This window comes from Colossoma macropomum, unplaced genomic scaffold (assembly GCF_904425465.1).
Source record: "Colossoma macropomum unplaced genomic scaffold, Colossoma_macropomum, whole genome shotgun sequence".
Classification (NCBI taxonomy): domain Eukaryota; kingdom Metazoa; phylum Chordata; class Actinopteri; order Characiformes; family Serrasalmidae; genus Colossoma; species Colossoma macropomum.
Genome location: NW_023494788.1, coordinates 19877495 through 19893898, shown reverse-complemented (window position 1 = coordinate 19893898; position 16404 = coordinate 19877495). Strand labels below are relative to the sequence as shown.

The following is a 16404-nucleotide window of genomic DNA, read 5'->3' as shown; positions in this document are numbered from 1 at the left end:
CTCACAGCAATGTTCCAGCATCTAACAAAAAGCCTTCAAAGAAGAGTAAAGGCTGTTACTGCAGCAAAGGGAGACAAACTCCCTATTAATGCCCTTCACTTTAGAGGAAACGATGGACAAGCAACACTTTTGACATGTATTGCCATATTGCTTCCAATGTTCCTTTACTTATATATATATATATATATATATATACTGCACGTGCATATATGAATGAAGCCCAAATGCTCAGATCAACAAACAGTTAAAAATCTATAAAAGTTGAAGCTACTTCAGGAGTTAGCCACTAGTGATGTCATTGTCTAGCTGTGGGTGTAAAGATGCCATCAGGGGTTTGAATCATGACTGATAGCAGCAGACGAGACCCGACGCCTGATCCTCTTAGCGAGTGTCGGAACAGATTCAGACAGATGATAGTAGCTGCAGAGTAATGATCCTTCAGCTAAAGCCTGGGCCTAAATGGGGTCTTCAGCCCATATCAGTGGCCACATAGCGCTAATAATGACCAGGAAACCAGGCCTCTCTGGCCATTTTCAATATCCTGTGTTGAGCCAGATGAGATGACCCCATTCCACCAGATATTTATCATTATCTTCCTGTCCAGTGCACTATCAATTACTGTTTTAGAGATTGTAGCATGAACATTTATCAGATATCCAATTTTCTAGAGAGTTATACAGCTATCCCTTTTCAGGCCATTTATGAAAGATGGCATGTTTGTAAAAGATACACAGTTGTGTGCAAAAGTTTGGGCACCCCTGGTCAAATTCAATGTTTTGATTTTCTAAGTGAAAATAAGTGAACACATCCTCGATGGAGAACACACTTCTGCACATTTTAATGCACAATTACTGTTTATTTGCTCAATGTTACATACCGGAGATAAATACAACATACAGGCCTAATCCCAATTACCTCTTGCCCCTACCACTTAGCTCTTACCCCTCTGTTTTGCGTGTTCATGTAGGGTAGGGTGTCCCGATTTGTGTTCAGATAGAGGGGTAGGGAGAAGTGACTACATGGCCCTCCAAACAGAGGCTTTTCAGAGACACACTCCAAATAGAGTGTTATGAGAGAAAAAGGAAAAAAAAACAAAAACAGCAAGCTGGCTGAACAAGTGACCAAGGAAACCCATAAATGTGAGAATTTTCTCAGTTAAAAAATTATGATAACCACTGTATTGTCTTTAATGTAATTTCAATGTATTATGGTCCTTTTCCTCATAGCAAGCATAAAGAATCGCTAGTAGTATGCTGATGTCTCGGTAGCTAGCTAGCTAAACTTCCCATTCCACCTTAAATTGTGCAGCAGCACTGATGCCTGAGGCACCAAAATGTAACTGCTCTTCCATTTAAGGTGGAACAGGAATTGCTCAAGGCAGACTGGCAGGGTTGCCTACACAGCACCGCTAGTAGCCTGTAAATGAAGTAATGCTCTCTTTTATTTGAGGGTCCCATTTCGTAGGGGAAGATTTCAACCAATGCTTCTTGTAACTCAGTTCCAAGGGGCAAGATGACACTTGAAAACAACAGATAGCAGAAAAATAAGAAATGGGATTGGGCCTAAATATGGCATGTGCAAAAGTTATGGCACATTTTATACATTATACTTTTTATTCACTAGAGTGTTCAAACTTTGGCATACTACTGTATTTACTCTCACTACTTCACTCTTTGCCCAACTCTGTACAGTTAAGTGTATGAACTAGAATTGCCGTGATGTTTTCTCACCAGCCTTGTTAAAGTATTTGTAATTTAAAAATGAAAAGTTGGCTTGATGATGACATGAAAAATAAAACAAAAAGGCCATTTAAAGAACATAACAGATAACATATCCACATGGGAATGTAAAGTCTATTTATCTAAATCCAATTAAATCTCTATAAAAGCCTCCCTCAAAAAATGGCAGGAAAGTGGCTTCTGAGAATGTCTAGAAACTCAATCAATATGTTCCCCTCGTGAGACTTTTAAATCTCATCAACACATGGAATCTCACTGGGCTTTTATAATAAAATGGACACTAAATTACTTTGTGATAAAATGTAACTAAATAAATATGTTTAGTTTAAATAAGGATTGTATTGACTGCCCAGAGAACAAGAAGGAATAGAGTTTAAGCTTTTATGTTTGTGTATGCTGCTATTTGTGTCATTACAAAATATAGTTTAATCATCTTACAGAGGCAAACAAAAGTAAAGTTAAAAGTCTTGCATGAAGACTCTTATTAGTGTAGTTACTGCGCACACACACACACACACACACACACACACACACAGACACGCACATCATCTACCTTGTGTCTTTAAACATGCTACTATGTACATTCTTAAATGTAAAGAAATCACATTATTTGGTCATCTAGAGTTTCAGTTACAGAATAGAAAAAAAATAAAAAAAATAAAGTACAAAATGTGCCATAACATTTGCACAGGCCACATTTTATGATTAATTTTTTTCCTCAACATGTTAAATTCTGAGAATAAACATTTGACCAGCGGCACCCAAACTTTGCATACGTATGTATGTATTTGTTATATTTGCTGACCAGCCACTTCAATAAGTACACCTCCTTGTTTCTACACTCATTGTCCATTTTATCAGCTCCACTTACAATATGGGGGCACTTTGTAGTTCTACAATTACAGACTGTAGTCCATCTGTTTCTCTGCATACTTTGTTAGCCCTGTTCTTCAATGGTCAGGACCCCCACAGGGACCACCACAGAGCAGGTACTATTTGGGTGGTGGATCGTTCTCAGCACTGCAGTAACACTGACATGGTGGTGGTGTGTTAGTGTGTGTTGTGCTGGTCTGAGTGGATCAGACACAGCAGTGCTGCTGGAGCTTTTAACCACCTCAGTGTCACTACTGGACTGAGAATAGTCCAACAACTAAAAATATCCAGCCAACAGCGTCCTGTGGGCAGCGTCCTGTGACCACTGATGAAGGACTAGAGGATGACCAACACAAACTGTGCAGTAGCAGATGAGCTATCGCCTCTGTCTTTACATCCACAAGGTGGACCAACAAGGTATGAGTGTCTCATAGAGTGGACAGTGAGTGGACACAGTGTTTAAAAACTCTGGCAGCACTGCTGTGTCTGATCTGCTTGTACCAGCGCAACACACACTAACACACCACCACCTCCACATCAGCGCCACTGCAGTGCTGAGAATGACCCACCACTCAAATAATACCTGCTCTGTGGGGCGTCCTGACCATTGAGGAACAGGGTGAAAGGGGGCTAACAAAGCATGCAGGGAAACTACTGTCTGTAAGCGCCTCCAGCTGGATGAACTCCCTGTCAGTAGGGGGCGCTGCAGTGACGCGCTCAGCTCGAGAACATTCCAGGCAGCTCTCCGTCTCTGCCTCGGTGCTCAGGAACGAGGGGGCTTCAGCAGCTCGGCGGCTATCTTTCAGCACACAAACCTCACAGAATGTCAAACCCAACACCCGCCAGCAAGCCCGGCAATGCCGACAACCCCCGGGTTTTCTTTGACGTAGATATTGGTGGTGAAAGAGGTCAGAACTTTCTACAATAAAGCTTTGTGTGGCCGTGATTGTGCACTGTGCGGCTAACAGCGCTGCGGGCTCGCTATTCTCACACAGCCGAGCCGACAGTGAGCAACTCACAGCTCAGACGATTAATATTAGCTTTTTTAGCTTTGGGCGAAGCTTTGAATGGAGAGACCGAGTATTATGTGCTCTATTACTAATACACGTCTTGTCTTTCAACCAGCTATGCTAACAACGTGGTCCAAAGCGGCTTTCATTGAAAGGGAATTCCAGCGAATTTTCTAAATTTCTGCGTAATTCAGTGGTTTAGATGTAAACAAAGTCTCTCGGGGTGGTTCGTTGTAGAGAAACAGAGAAACGTGCAGACTCTGATTTCTTTACAGTGGTGGTGATAGGAACCAGGGGTCACCATGAGTGCAGCACGGTCATTATACTTATCCAAAAACCACAGCAATAAAATAATGTGTCTAATGTGGTTTTATATGTCAATATTGGTGATGTTAAAATAATTGAAAATCTGAAAAAAAAATGTTTTCTTGGGACTATTTTGCCTCATGACACCCTGCATGTATCCCTCCACCATAAATGGATTTTAAGGCCACAACCTTCTCAAACTGTCGTAAAACAATGGGCCTCATTCATCAATACCTTCCCAAGTTTTTCTTAAATTTGTTGTTTACATCACATTCATTGCATGATCAGAAACCACAGAATTGTTTCCACAAATTCCAAATAAACTGCGTAAGTAGCTTTTAAGAAGAAATTTCTTCTGAAAAACAGTTGGTGAACGAGGCCCAATGGCATAAGGCAGTGTATTCATAGCCATTTCATGTAATAACTTTCTGTGAGGGAGATTCTCTAGAAGTTTCTTTAGAAAGGAGCGTTTGACACCAAACCACTCTAAATGATGTAATTTTCTCCTTAACCATTTGATTATGCTTAAGTTTTGAAAAATCGGCGGAATTCCCCTTTAAGTTCTACCCTCTTCTGTTTTTGATCAGTTGGGCGGGTCGTCTTCGAGCTCTTCGCTGATGTGGTCCCCAAAACGGCTGAGAATTTCCGAGCACTGTGCACCGGCGAGAAGGGAATAGGCAAAAGCACTGGAAAACCACTGCACTTCAAGGGCTGCCCGTTTCACCGCAGTAAGTATTTCAATGTGGCTCGTATCAGACAGAAGTGAATAGTTTTACAACCTCTGATGTTCATCTGCACTACAGTTCATAGCATTAATCTTTCGCATCCATTTATTTGTTCCTTGCACATTTTTTCAGCCGTAACAGTTACACCCCACCTGGTGTACAACATGTAGATTTAGTTTACCTACTGGCGATTGGTGTTGAAAGGTACTGATAAAATTCAGTCTCTCAATATTTAGCAAATATATCAAGGTGTTACGGTACCAGGTGATCTTTAAAGTGTACACTAATGAAGTTAACGAAGCCAGGCTTCTACCCTAAACTCTTAACAAAGATGGTTCTTCAGTAAAGGGTTCTAGTTAAAATCATGAGCTCTAAATAGACCTATTTCATGCTTAAATGGTTCTTTGCATGGTAAAAAGATTCTTCAGATTGATGCAGAATGTAATTGATGGAGGTTCTATATAGCACCAAAAAGTCTTCTACTGTTACAAGCTTGATCATAACAATAGAACACAAGCAAATCCACCTCTGAAAGCTTTAAACGAAACAAAATTAAGGTTTTGGAGTGGCGAGTCAAAGCCCTGACTTGAATCCCATCGAGATGCTGTGGAAAGACCTTAAACAGGTTGTTCGTGCTCATACACCCTCCCATCCATCCATCATCTAAACCGCTTATCCTTCTGGGTCGCGGTGGGGTGCTGGAGCCTATCCCAGCTGTCATTGGGCGGAAGGCAGGATACACCCTGGACAGGTCACCAGTCCATCGCAGGGCAGACAGACAGACATACACATTCACGCACACACCTAGGGGTAATTTAGCAAGTCCAGTTGGCCTGACTGCATGTTTTTGGACTGTGGGAGGAAACCGGAGTACCCGGAGGAAACCCACGCAGACACAGGGAGAACATGCAAACTCCACACAGAAACGACCCTGGTCACCCGGCCGGGAATCGAACCCAGGCCCTTCTTGCTGTGAGGCGACAGCGCTACCCACTGCGCCACCGTGCTGCCCATAAACCCTCCCATGTAGCCAAATTAAAACAATCCTGCAAAGGCATCAGTAACCATCTTGTGTAATAGCTTTCTATGAGGGAGCTTTTGAGACATTGAACGCTTCAGACGTCTGGTAAACAATTCTGACTCCGTAAGTGTCTCTAGATCAGAGATTTTGGCTTGAAAACACCCTTGATGACTTAATATTTTAATTATGCAAAAAATATGACAAATGGGTGGAATTTCCTTTTAACTGTCACATCCTGGTTACCATGAGTGAAGTGCACAGAATGGAATTCGGCACTAAATCTGTTTGGCAAGAGAGGCAACGCATTATGTGGCATTTTTTGCACAGATATAATGCTGAAAACATATAGAAGATATTGCAGAAATGATTACTAAAAATATATTATTTAGGTAACACTTAATTTGGATGGTCCACTGCAGATGCTTTGTAAATGCTCAGTAAATCTTTAAGTAACATTCAACTAAACTGAACTTGAAGTTGAGTGTTATTTAGATGGTCCACTGCAGATGCTTTGTAAATGCTTAGTCTGTCTTTAAGTAACATTCAACTAAAATCAAGTTCAGTGTGAAAGATTGTATTAAAACTGTCTGTAACACTAAACCTAACCTTAACCCTAATCTCAAGACAAAACCTACACCTAATCCTAACCATAATGGTGTTGATAATCAACTGAACATCACCAGAAAGTTTGTTAATGAATTAAGTATCTGTAGAGCATCTATATGGGACCATCTAGATAAAGTGTGGCCATAATCTTTTGTTAATAATGTAGTATTCCTTAGTAGGTGAGATATCGCCCAGTGCTGCTGGGTATATGTACATTTTGAGACTATTTAACTGCTGTGTTGTCTTATTTGCATACGTGCAGGTTCACAGAGTTCCTAATTCCCTGCATATGCAGGTGCCTATAAAGTTAATTCTGATTCAGCATGGTCTTGTCGTCCCCTGGGTCCTTCTGCAAAAGCTTTGATAGAAACTACGGATTTGTTCTATAACTTAGTAGTCCTCTCTTTATTCCAGTCATCAAGAAGTTCATGGTGCAAGGAGGAGATTTCTCTAATCAGAACGGCACCGGCGGAGAGAGCATCTATGGGGACAAGTTTGAGGATGAAAACTTTCACTATAAGGTATAAGAGCTGGGTTCTGTTAATGTCTACAATGAAGCAAAAACATTTTCAGGTCTGTTTACATCACTGCTAGATAATTGCTCTGCGCCAGACTGAAATAAACACGCCACTTGGCGCGGCCCCTTGTGGATCGAGCTAAATTAGTTGTGCCTGCTTTGAGGAACAAGGTGGTGAATGACTGCATCCTCAGCCCTTTTCTGTGAATAAATGAAGTGGAGATTTTTAATGAAGTCGTCTCTTGTTCTGGCATCCTCGTTAGCATGACAGAGAGGGTCTCCTCAGCATGGCCAACGCTGGGCCCAACACCAACGGCTCGCAGTTCTTCATCACCACCGTGCCCACTCCTCACCTGGATGGCAAGCATGTGGTTTTTGGGCAAGTGCTGAAGGGAATGGGTGTCGTCAAGATCCTGGAGGGAATTGACACACAGGATGATCAGCCTGTGAAGGTGGGTTGAGATTTGCCTACCTCAGACATTTCAAACACTAAAGTGAAATATAATGAATGAATCTTTCTATATACAATAGTTTTCCCCTTACCACTGATTGTAGTCGATGAGTCAAGACAGGTTTGAAGCCTCATTAATATACTGTGCCAAATAGCAGGTAATGGCAGATTTTAGGCAGGGTCATTATAGATAACGATGATATAAAACCGATACTGAAGTGAAATCTGGAAAAGTTTTTAAAACATGAAAACAAAATTATACTGTAATGTTCCACTGTAAAACTAGCTAAAATGTAATAGAATTACTGGAAAAATATATTTTTTTTTTCTAGTGAGTGAATTTAGAAGTTTAGAAGTGGATCCCTTCTGTGTAAAGACACCAAAAAAAAAATTAATCCATTGTTTATTGATTGTCAGCCTACTTTTTTTTTATTTTGACCATCGCAATGACTCATAATTTTCACCTGTATGCAATTTTGCAGTCGTAGTGTCTTTGCTTAAGTTAGTGTCAGGCTAACAGAGGTGTATATTCGCTGTTCCCTGGGCCAAAAACCACTTACGGCAACTCTACCTTACCTGCGTTAGAACCAGTGAAACTCATTGGCGAGTAGTGGGCGACCGTTGGCAACACAAAGCAAGTGATCTGAGTGTTACAAGGAAGCTCAGCTCTCATTTTTATGCAAATGGAAAGCGAAACGGTGCAGCAGTAGCTACTCAGAAAAGATGTTCTCATGTCTCTTGCGGCGCAGTGCACTTACCATGGTTCCTGTGAAAGATTTGTTTCATTACATTTATATATAATAAGGAATAAGGAAAGCTGATCAGAGCAGTGTCTGAGTTTACTGTGCTGTATGGAGTCTGTGTTTATATACTGGAATCTCATTAAAAAAGTGTGCTTTCACTTCAAAACGGCCACCAGTGACCACTCAAAGGCTGCCAGAGTGATTTGCTGGCAGTGTGCAGTTTATACCTGACTTTTCTTTTCATGTTGCAATTTTTCAGTAAATGTCTTACATAAGTGCTGATGGTTCCCCCTTGTGGATAATATTTAGACTGCTAAACATGAGGGGGTGAGTTATAAGCCAGGCCTATTAGCAGCGCCACACATTAAAATGTGAATTTAAATTGCTGAACTTGCTTGTTTAGAATGATTTATTATTAACACCTGGATAAATTGAGCACATGATTTTGCATAGCTATAATTTGAGATTGTGTCAGATGCATTGGGTGAAAATGTAAAGAGTGAAGAATATGAATGAGGGAGTGTGAGTAGTGTGTGTTTTTTGGGGAGAATACATTGGGGGTCTGGAAAGTATTTGCTTTAGAATTAGGCCCTCGATCAAATCTGTTTAATGACCCCTGCTGTATGCTATGCTGTTACAAAAATGGACAAAAGAACAGATAAAATTCAGGCTTCCAAATGACTGCAGTGTCCATTTGTATTTAAAACAGTTTGTCATTCCGTGAAACCACATAAACAACGATAATAAAGGTATACATTTCAAACAGGTGCTGTAAACCTTCCTTGTTAGCTTCATTCGTCACACAGCTCCAGTCCAAACTAAAGCTCTTAAAAACTTCAGGCGCCAGACTGTATTAAGGGTAAGGGGAAGATGCGTAAATTAGATTTTTGGCCAAACCATCAGTTTAAAAGTCACATCTGGGAAATTACTTCTAAATACTTTAATATGCACTGCATGCTGTCACTACAGGAGCTGTTAATTATTTGAAATATGACCAGATGAAGGTTTTATCTGGCCTTCACTCCTCTGAGTATTAATCACAGTCAAGACTCAGATTGGACAGTTTAAAAAGTATTAAACGTTTAAAAGTTTCTGTGCGTTTGTTCACTAAGAACCAGGGAGCAGTTTAATAAGCTGAAGCCAGACTGTGGCCTGCAGTGTAATGGGAACATTTCTTTCTTTCTTTCTTTCTTTCTTTCTTTCTTTCTCTTTCTTTCTTTCTTTCTTTCTTTCTCTTCTTTCTTTCTTTCTCTCTTTCTCTCTTTCTTTCTTTCTTTCTTTCTCTCTTTCTCTCTCAGCCGTGTGTTATAGCTGAATGTGGAGAGCACAAGGCAGGTGATGACTGGGGTGTGGCTCCCATTGACGGCTCTGGAGACGTGCACCCGGATTTCCCTGAGGATTCAGACTTTGACTTCAAGGATGTGAGTGTATCTCAACATGTCTTCTGATAAAATTAGGCATCTAGTAGGGGTGTATCGGCACATGTATTCGTCTCGAGCAGTCATGTGTTATCCACAGCCTGCAGTATTTTTGCTCCTCTGAAGAGATTCAGCACAAAGCCTTACAGATTGTTCTGTGTTTTCTCTGCTCCTGGCTACAGAATCACACCTGAAGTTTAACTGTCACCATGCAAATCGTTTAATGTTAGTGACTTTGCCATCCAGTGCAAGCGACACTACACACTACAGGCTGTACCAGTTACTGTATACTGTACAACACTAGATAGAACAAACTGTAACTTGTGCTACTGTCTGTTGAAAATGAATCAAAAGATTGCATTCATAGCATGATAAAGTGAAACACAGAATCATGGAGAGTCTCTAAACTAGCTGAGCTTATGATGATAGATGGTGGTGATGGGACATTATTGGTATTGATTTATTGTTTATTATTTTTTAAAATAAAAAATCGGAGGTGAGAAAGCGTTATTACACTTTGAAAGAAGAGTACAGAAATAACAGACATTTTGGTGTGACGTAATGAATCATGCTTAAGATGACCATGACTATGGACATGAACCAACAAAGTATAGTTTGAAATTGATTTCAGGTTGACTTTAACACACAGTCAGGTTTGGACATTTACACTGTTATGTTAGCTGTCCGTTCACAGCATATAAATGTTGAAATTAAATAATGAACATGAGCTCAAAGTGCGATTTTAATTTGATGATATTTACAGTTAAAAGTTTCTGAATCGGGTCAATTACAACTACGTTCATACAGACACCCTTTCCCCTATTTTTAGGGGCTCAAAAGTAACTGGACGAACTAAAAATGGTTAATTAAATTAACTTTTTTAATATTTGGTTGCAAGACCTGCTATCAATAACTTCCTGAAGTCTAAAACATGGACATCACTCAAAGTTGGATTTCTTTCCTAGCTCTGCTCTGCCAGGCCTTTACTGCAACTGTCTTTTTGTTTTTGAGACATTGTGCCTTCAGTAAGTAAAATGCCTGTTCGGATGGATTAAGTTTCGGTGATTGGCAGAACAATGCAGAACAATCCATGTCTTTGCCTTAAAAAAGTCTTTGGTTGCTTTCTTAGTATGCTTCGGGTGATTGTCCATCTGCACTATGAATCACTGTCCAGTGAGTTTTGAAGCATTTGGCTGAATCTGAGCGGATAATACAGCTCTATACACTTCAGAATTCATCCTGCTGCTTTTGTCAGCAGTCACATCATTAATAAATACAAGAGAATCAGTTCCACTGGCAGCCATACATGCCTGTGCTATAATACTACCTCCACCATGCTTGATGGATGTGGTGGTGTGCTTTGGATCATGAGCATCATTCCTTTACAGGTTGATGGTCTCATATGTCCATAAGATGTTGTTCTATAACTGTACAGCCTCTTTTAGATGTTAGTGCAAACTCTAATATGGCCTTCCTTGCTAATTACAATGGTTTACATCTTCTGGTAAATCCTCGGCATTTGCTTTGGTGAAGACTTCTTTTGATTGTTGACTTTGGCACATACACTCCTACTTCTTGGTGGGTGGTCTTAATCGGGCCAACTGTTGAGAAGGGTTTTTTTCTTCAGGGAAAGAACTCTTCTGTCACCCGCCACAATTGTTTTCCATAGTCTTCTGGGCCTTTTGGTGTTTCTGAGCTCACCAGTGCTTCTTTCTTTTTTAAGAATGTACCAAACAGTTGATTTGGCCACACATAATGTTTTTGTTGTCTGGATTCATTTTGATTTTTCAGCCTTATGATGGCTTTTTTCACTGACAGTGAAGCTCTTTGGACTTCATAGAGAATTTACAGCAACAGATTCCAAATGCAAATGCCACACTTGAAATGAACCCTAGACCTTTTTTCTGCTTTCTTATAAGTAAAGTAATGAGGGATTAACACACATGACCATGGAACGGCTGAGCAGTCGGTTGTCCAGTTACTTTCGGGCCCCTAAATATGGTGGGGCTGTGTATGAAAATGGTGTAATTCTTCCACTGTTCTTTCAGTTTGGATATAAATACCTTCACATTAAATGAAAAGCAGTTTGAGCTCATATTTAGTACTTAATTTCCATACATTAGGACAGCTAAAATGAGAACTGTGTTGACATCTAAATATTTATTAACTTGACTGTACCTGATTCAGCATATGTGTTGAATCAGGTGGGGTGGGGCAGCAAAAGCACTAAACTCTGAACTGTGGCTCTTTACATTTAATGTTTTACCTTTCCTGACATCCAGTACTGCATATACCGATGGCCTAAACTGGGGAAAACAACAAAAAAAACCCACAAATGTAAATGTGGCAAATGCAATGTGCCTTTCAGAGCATCATTCAGAAAGGAGACACATTAAAATCTAAAATTCTCCTCATCCACTGCTTATTCTCAATATGCGCTTTCACACACAGGGCATGATAATAAGATAATTGCACAATTTTCCGTCTCTCAGGCTGATAAAATTTTGGCTGTGGCTGAAAACATCAAGAACATTGGAAATAACTTTTTCAAGGCGCAGAACTGGCAGGCTGCCATTAAGAAGTACTCCAAAGCTCTCAGGTGAATGCCTCATTCTGAACCCTCCCTGCTCTTCATTCAAGTCATCACATTTCTCTAGCACTTATCCTTTTAAAATTGCATTACATCTGAGACACACCGTGGTCTTCTTTTCTAAAAAATATAGTTATTCCTCAGGTAGTCTAGTTTAAATCTATATCTATAATGTGTGAATATTGCTATCAGTTTAAAATGTGTGCCCTTAACACTTGAATTGTGGGCCTAATGGACCATGATCTTCCATTGCTCACAGGTATTTAGAAGTATGTGGTGATATCCTGGATGATGAGAGTGCTCAGAAGAAGCTGGAGCCCACTGCCCTGAGCTGTATTCTCAACACGGCGGCCTGCAAGCTCAAGATGCAGCAATGGCAGGAGGCCGTAGAGAGCTGTGATGAGGTATGTGGGTCTGTGTATCCTGTTATTGGCTCCAGCTACTAGTACATAGCAAAGTGATATCAAATATATATGTCAAATCAAAGAAAATGCTTATTTAAGTACATATGAGTTTAGTGGTTAACCTACTAACCTAAGAGTTTAGCTCCACTCCTAATCGAACACAACTGATCCAGGTAATGAAGGCCTTCAGAGGCATCTGAACATTAGAGCTAGGTGTGTTGGATCTGAACTCTGCAGGGTGGTAGATCTCTACGACCAGGATTGGGCACCCCTGACCTACTGGATTAACTCCTTAAAGCAGGGGCGCATAGCTCCAGTCCTGGAGGGTTGGTGTCCAGCGCAGTATGGTTGTTGCCCAAGTTGCATATCTGCGAATGTGGTGTCAGCTAGCATACTCCCTTAATTTTGCACTAGTTCAGTTTGACTGTTGTTTGGTTCTCGTCCTGCCCTCAGTGCTGATGGATAGCCAATCCGTGTGGCTTCTGTCAGCTACAGTGCCCTCCACAGTATTTGGGAGAAATGTATTTAAGTAATGATGTTTGAACTGCCGAGTACAATCAGTTTAGATAAAATATTTCAAGCTCTGGTCTGAGCGGCCCTGGTTTTGACTGTTAACTCAAGACTTAACTCAAGTATATGAGAGTAGGGGATGGCAAAATTATAATATCACAATACTTGTAGACGTTTTCATGATATATACTTTTTCTGAGGTTTGAAAGTTTGAAAAAAAATAAACAACAAAAAAACTTTAGTGCCTCATTTTAAAAATACTCTTCAGAACAGAGAACTAAGTTTTTTTTTCAACTTTTATATATTGTTCTTTATTAAGTCCACTTAAACTGGCCTAATTGTGTTCTTTGTTGGTCAGTGTTTTTAAAGTACTGCCTATATCCATGATGTTTTCAAAAAAACAAATTGTGATTTGACAATTTATATTATAATTTTAATAATGTTAATACAGTGTCATATTGCCCTTCCCTATGTGAGAGTAGGCAAAACACAGGGCTCTCCAAGACAGGACACACAGATTTGTAGTAGTATTCAGTTAGGAGCTGCAGCTTGTAATGAAGATGTTCTTTTTCAATTAAAGAAGGTCAGCTAATAGGAACAATTGACGTTTAATGAGAAGGAACTGCCACACTTTACTGCTGAAACTGAATCTGTAGCATTACTCACGTCCTTCTTTTCCGTTCCTTCCAGGCTCTGGAGCTCAGTCAGGCACACGCTAAAGCTCTGTTCAGGAGAGCTCAGGCCTGGCAAGGTCTAAAGGAGTTCAGCAAAGCCTTGGTAAGAAAAGAACCATACTCTGAGCTTCTTATATAACAGTTACACTAACGAGCTAATGAATGTAAATCCATACTGCTCATTAAATTGTTCACCACTCAGTGGACTAAATGTGTTCTTTGCCTCACTTAGACAGGCAGGAGAGACACAGCAGCACCTTCTCCAATTCATTTGTTTTAAATTGGACCAGCCATTGGAATACATACCTCAGAAATAGAGCGCACAGCTCCTTCAGTGAAATTGCCCAGATCATAGTGAACTCAGATGAGCTGGCAGAGACAGAGAGCTCTCCTTTAGACATCCACAGTTGTATTAAGCCTGAGAACCCCTGAAATTGGAGCTCAGACATGCACATTTTGATGGGCTAATCTAACCACACTTGAATCATTTCACAAATAGGCTTATGGAAAATTGCCACAAATTCTAGGTTCTACAGACATTACACCTTTTTTTTTTATATTCACTATAGCACTTACCGCTTGTCTTCTCAAATTACAGATTGATCTAAAGAAAGCCCAGGAGATTGCACCAGATGACAAAGGTGAGAGTTGTTCCAATCAGACTAACCAATAGGTAGAAGTGTCTGTGTCAACCAGAGAACAGTTTCACCTCCTGAAACAAACAAGGGTTGTGCTCTAGGCACAGAATAAGCCTAGTTTTTGAACGCATGGTGTTTTAAACTCATTTCTTAATATGGAATTTCTTAAACTCTGTGAAATGTTATTAACCATATTTCTAAAAAGCTGACTGGCTGAACTGTTTTCTGAGTCCTTGTAAAAGTCTTTTAATATATGTACACTTACGAGCACACATACTGTACTTTGTATTAATGCACCAAAAAATTTAAAGTGTTCCACGTAAAGAGCATGGAGTCTAGTACTGATAGGTGGTGCTAGCCATAAGTATGTGACATACAGACCAAAAGTGTATTAAAGTTACCCTACGCAAGAACCCAGTTTTGTTTAAACTGAGGGACTGACAAACTATAATACTTTCCTGATTATGTGACCAAAAACTAAACATTTTATAAAATGCATGGAAAATATAATGGTGAGCTACTGAAAGTTCTATATTGTTAAATTCTATATTAATCTGTCATTACTAGCCCAAGTTAAAATAAACATAATGGCATGACCAGGGCTAGTTTTCAGTAGCCACGTTTACATGCAGCCTAATAATCCATTAATAATCTGACTAATAGCTCACTGGGAACGGAATACGTCCATGGATACACTTCAGTTAGAACAGGCTAGTCTGATTGAGGCCATTCAGAACACAATTTCTATCTGATTAAGTCAATAATCCGTTAAATAGAAGAATAATAATGTAAACGCCTGTGTCTGATTACATTCCCAATCGGAAGGTTTACATTCTGATCATGTGCGTCACGTCATAGTGAAAGTTTATAACATTCAGCATCGTGGGAGCAGAAACTGCTCTGCAGAGGAGACGAAGTTTATGCTCTGATCTTTAAAAGACGGCGGTGGGACAGACGTCCAGCTTATGTGTCTCAGAACACGACGTCTTCCTCTCGGCCTTCTTTAATAAGTACATGTGAAGCACGTTTTTCTGAGTCTGACATCATTTTAAAGTAATTAAAAACACAAGCTGCCAGCTGAAAACTCATCTCACTCTGACCGGACCTCACATAAAGCTCGTTGTCATGGTAACGTCTACACTAAGTGGTTCTCTACGCATGCGCATCATTTTGGATTGAACTACTTGTAGTGCACATGTAAATGAAGATTTTTCATCGGATTGTTGAGCAGAGTGAGAATATAAACACCTCAGTCTTAATCTGTAATCAGAATGTGTTCAATTGGATTGGCAAAAATCTTTGCATGTAAACACAGCCAGTGTTGCCAGTTTGGGCAGATGGGGTTGTAGCTTAATGCTGTATTATTTAGTATTCTGATTGAAATATTGACCTTAGACTTTTTAATAACTTTTTTTTGATGGGTATTGTTGCGATGTCAAGTCTGTAACAATAGAAGAACCAATAGAAGAAAAATGTTAACCGATACAGTTAGTTGAACAATGTTTTTTCTACCTAATCTTTTATTCACATCCCTAGTTTGCACATTACTCATAATATAACCCTCACCTGAAAAGCCAATGGACAGTGCTTGTTTTGAAAAACAATGTATTTTTAATGTATTTCTGTCCAGCTATTGCAAACGAGATACTGAAGGTCCATCAAAAAGTGAAGGAGGAGAAGGAGAGAGAAAAGAAGATCTATGCCAAAATGTTTGCGTAAAGGAACCTGCAGTGACCTCACAACGTGCGGATCTACCTTCATGAGCTCAAACACATTTGCCTATAGTCCACTGTTCAATCCCAAAGTGATGTAAGCCCAGTTCTGTGAGGAAGAAGTCAGAGAGGCAGGGATTCTCTAACTTGAAGTTGTGCAGTTTACAGAAGGAAGCACTAAAACAGGGAATGAGGTTCATTATAGAGAACATAAAATACTTGATTTTGTTTTGTGTATAATGCATTTTAAATGAGAAGGCTTGACTCTTGGTTCTAAACTGCTGTTCAGAATCGCCCAAGCAGAGCTTGCCTCTGTGGATTGTCTGTCTCTATTTATTTGTCTTAAACTGGCTGTTCATTCATTGGAATTAAGAGTATTAAAGGAAATGTGTTCCTGGAACGATCCCAGTATTCACTGTAATAAAGTCCAGCTTATTCTCACAAGAGTCTGTGTCTGTTGAAATAAA

At 39.9% G+C, this 16404-nt stretch overlaps 1 protein-coding gene across 1 annotated transcript; it reads left to right on the top strand.

Annotated features, from left to right (window-relative positions):
* Positions 1-3340: 3340 nt before the first annotated feature.
* Positions 3341-16383, top strand: ppid (peptidylprolyl isomerase D). Its single transcript, XM_036568776.1, has 10 exons — positions 3341-3520; positions 4516-4656; positions 6695-6801; positions 7061-7249; positions 9290-9412; positions 11902-12008; positions 12259-12403; positions 13604-13690; positions 14186-14228; positions 15856-16383. The coding sequence occupies exons 1-10, from the start codon at positions 3436-3438 to the stop codon at positions 15942-15944; spliced, it is 1116 nt and encodes a 371-aa protein (XP_036424669.1). The 5' UTR covers positions 3341-3435; the 3' UTR covers positions 15945-16383.
* The last annotated feature ends 21 nt before the right edge of the window (positions 16384-16404 follow it).

Coding starts and splice junctions, on each gene's coding strand:
- ppid (XM_036568776.1), top strand. CDS start 3,436: ATGTCAAACCCAACACCCGCCAGCAAGCCCGGCAATGCCGACAACCCC. Junction 12,009..12,258: donor AAGTACTCCAAAGCTCTCAG/GTGAATGCCTCA, acceptor CATTGCTCACAG/GTATTTAGAAGTATGTGGTG. Junction 12,404..13,603: donor CCGTAGAGAGCTGTGATGAG/GTATGTGGGTCT, acceptor CGTTCCTTCCAG/GCTCTGGAGCTCAGTCAGGC.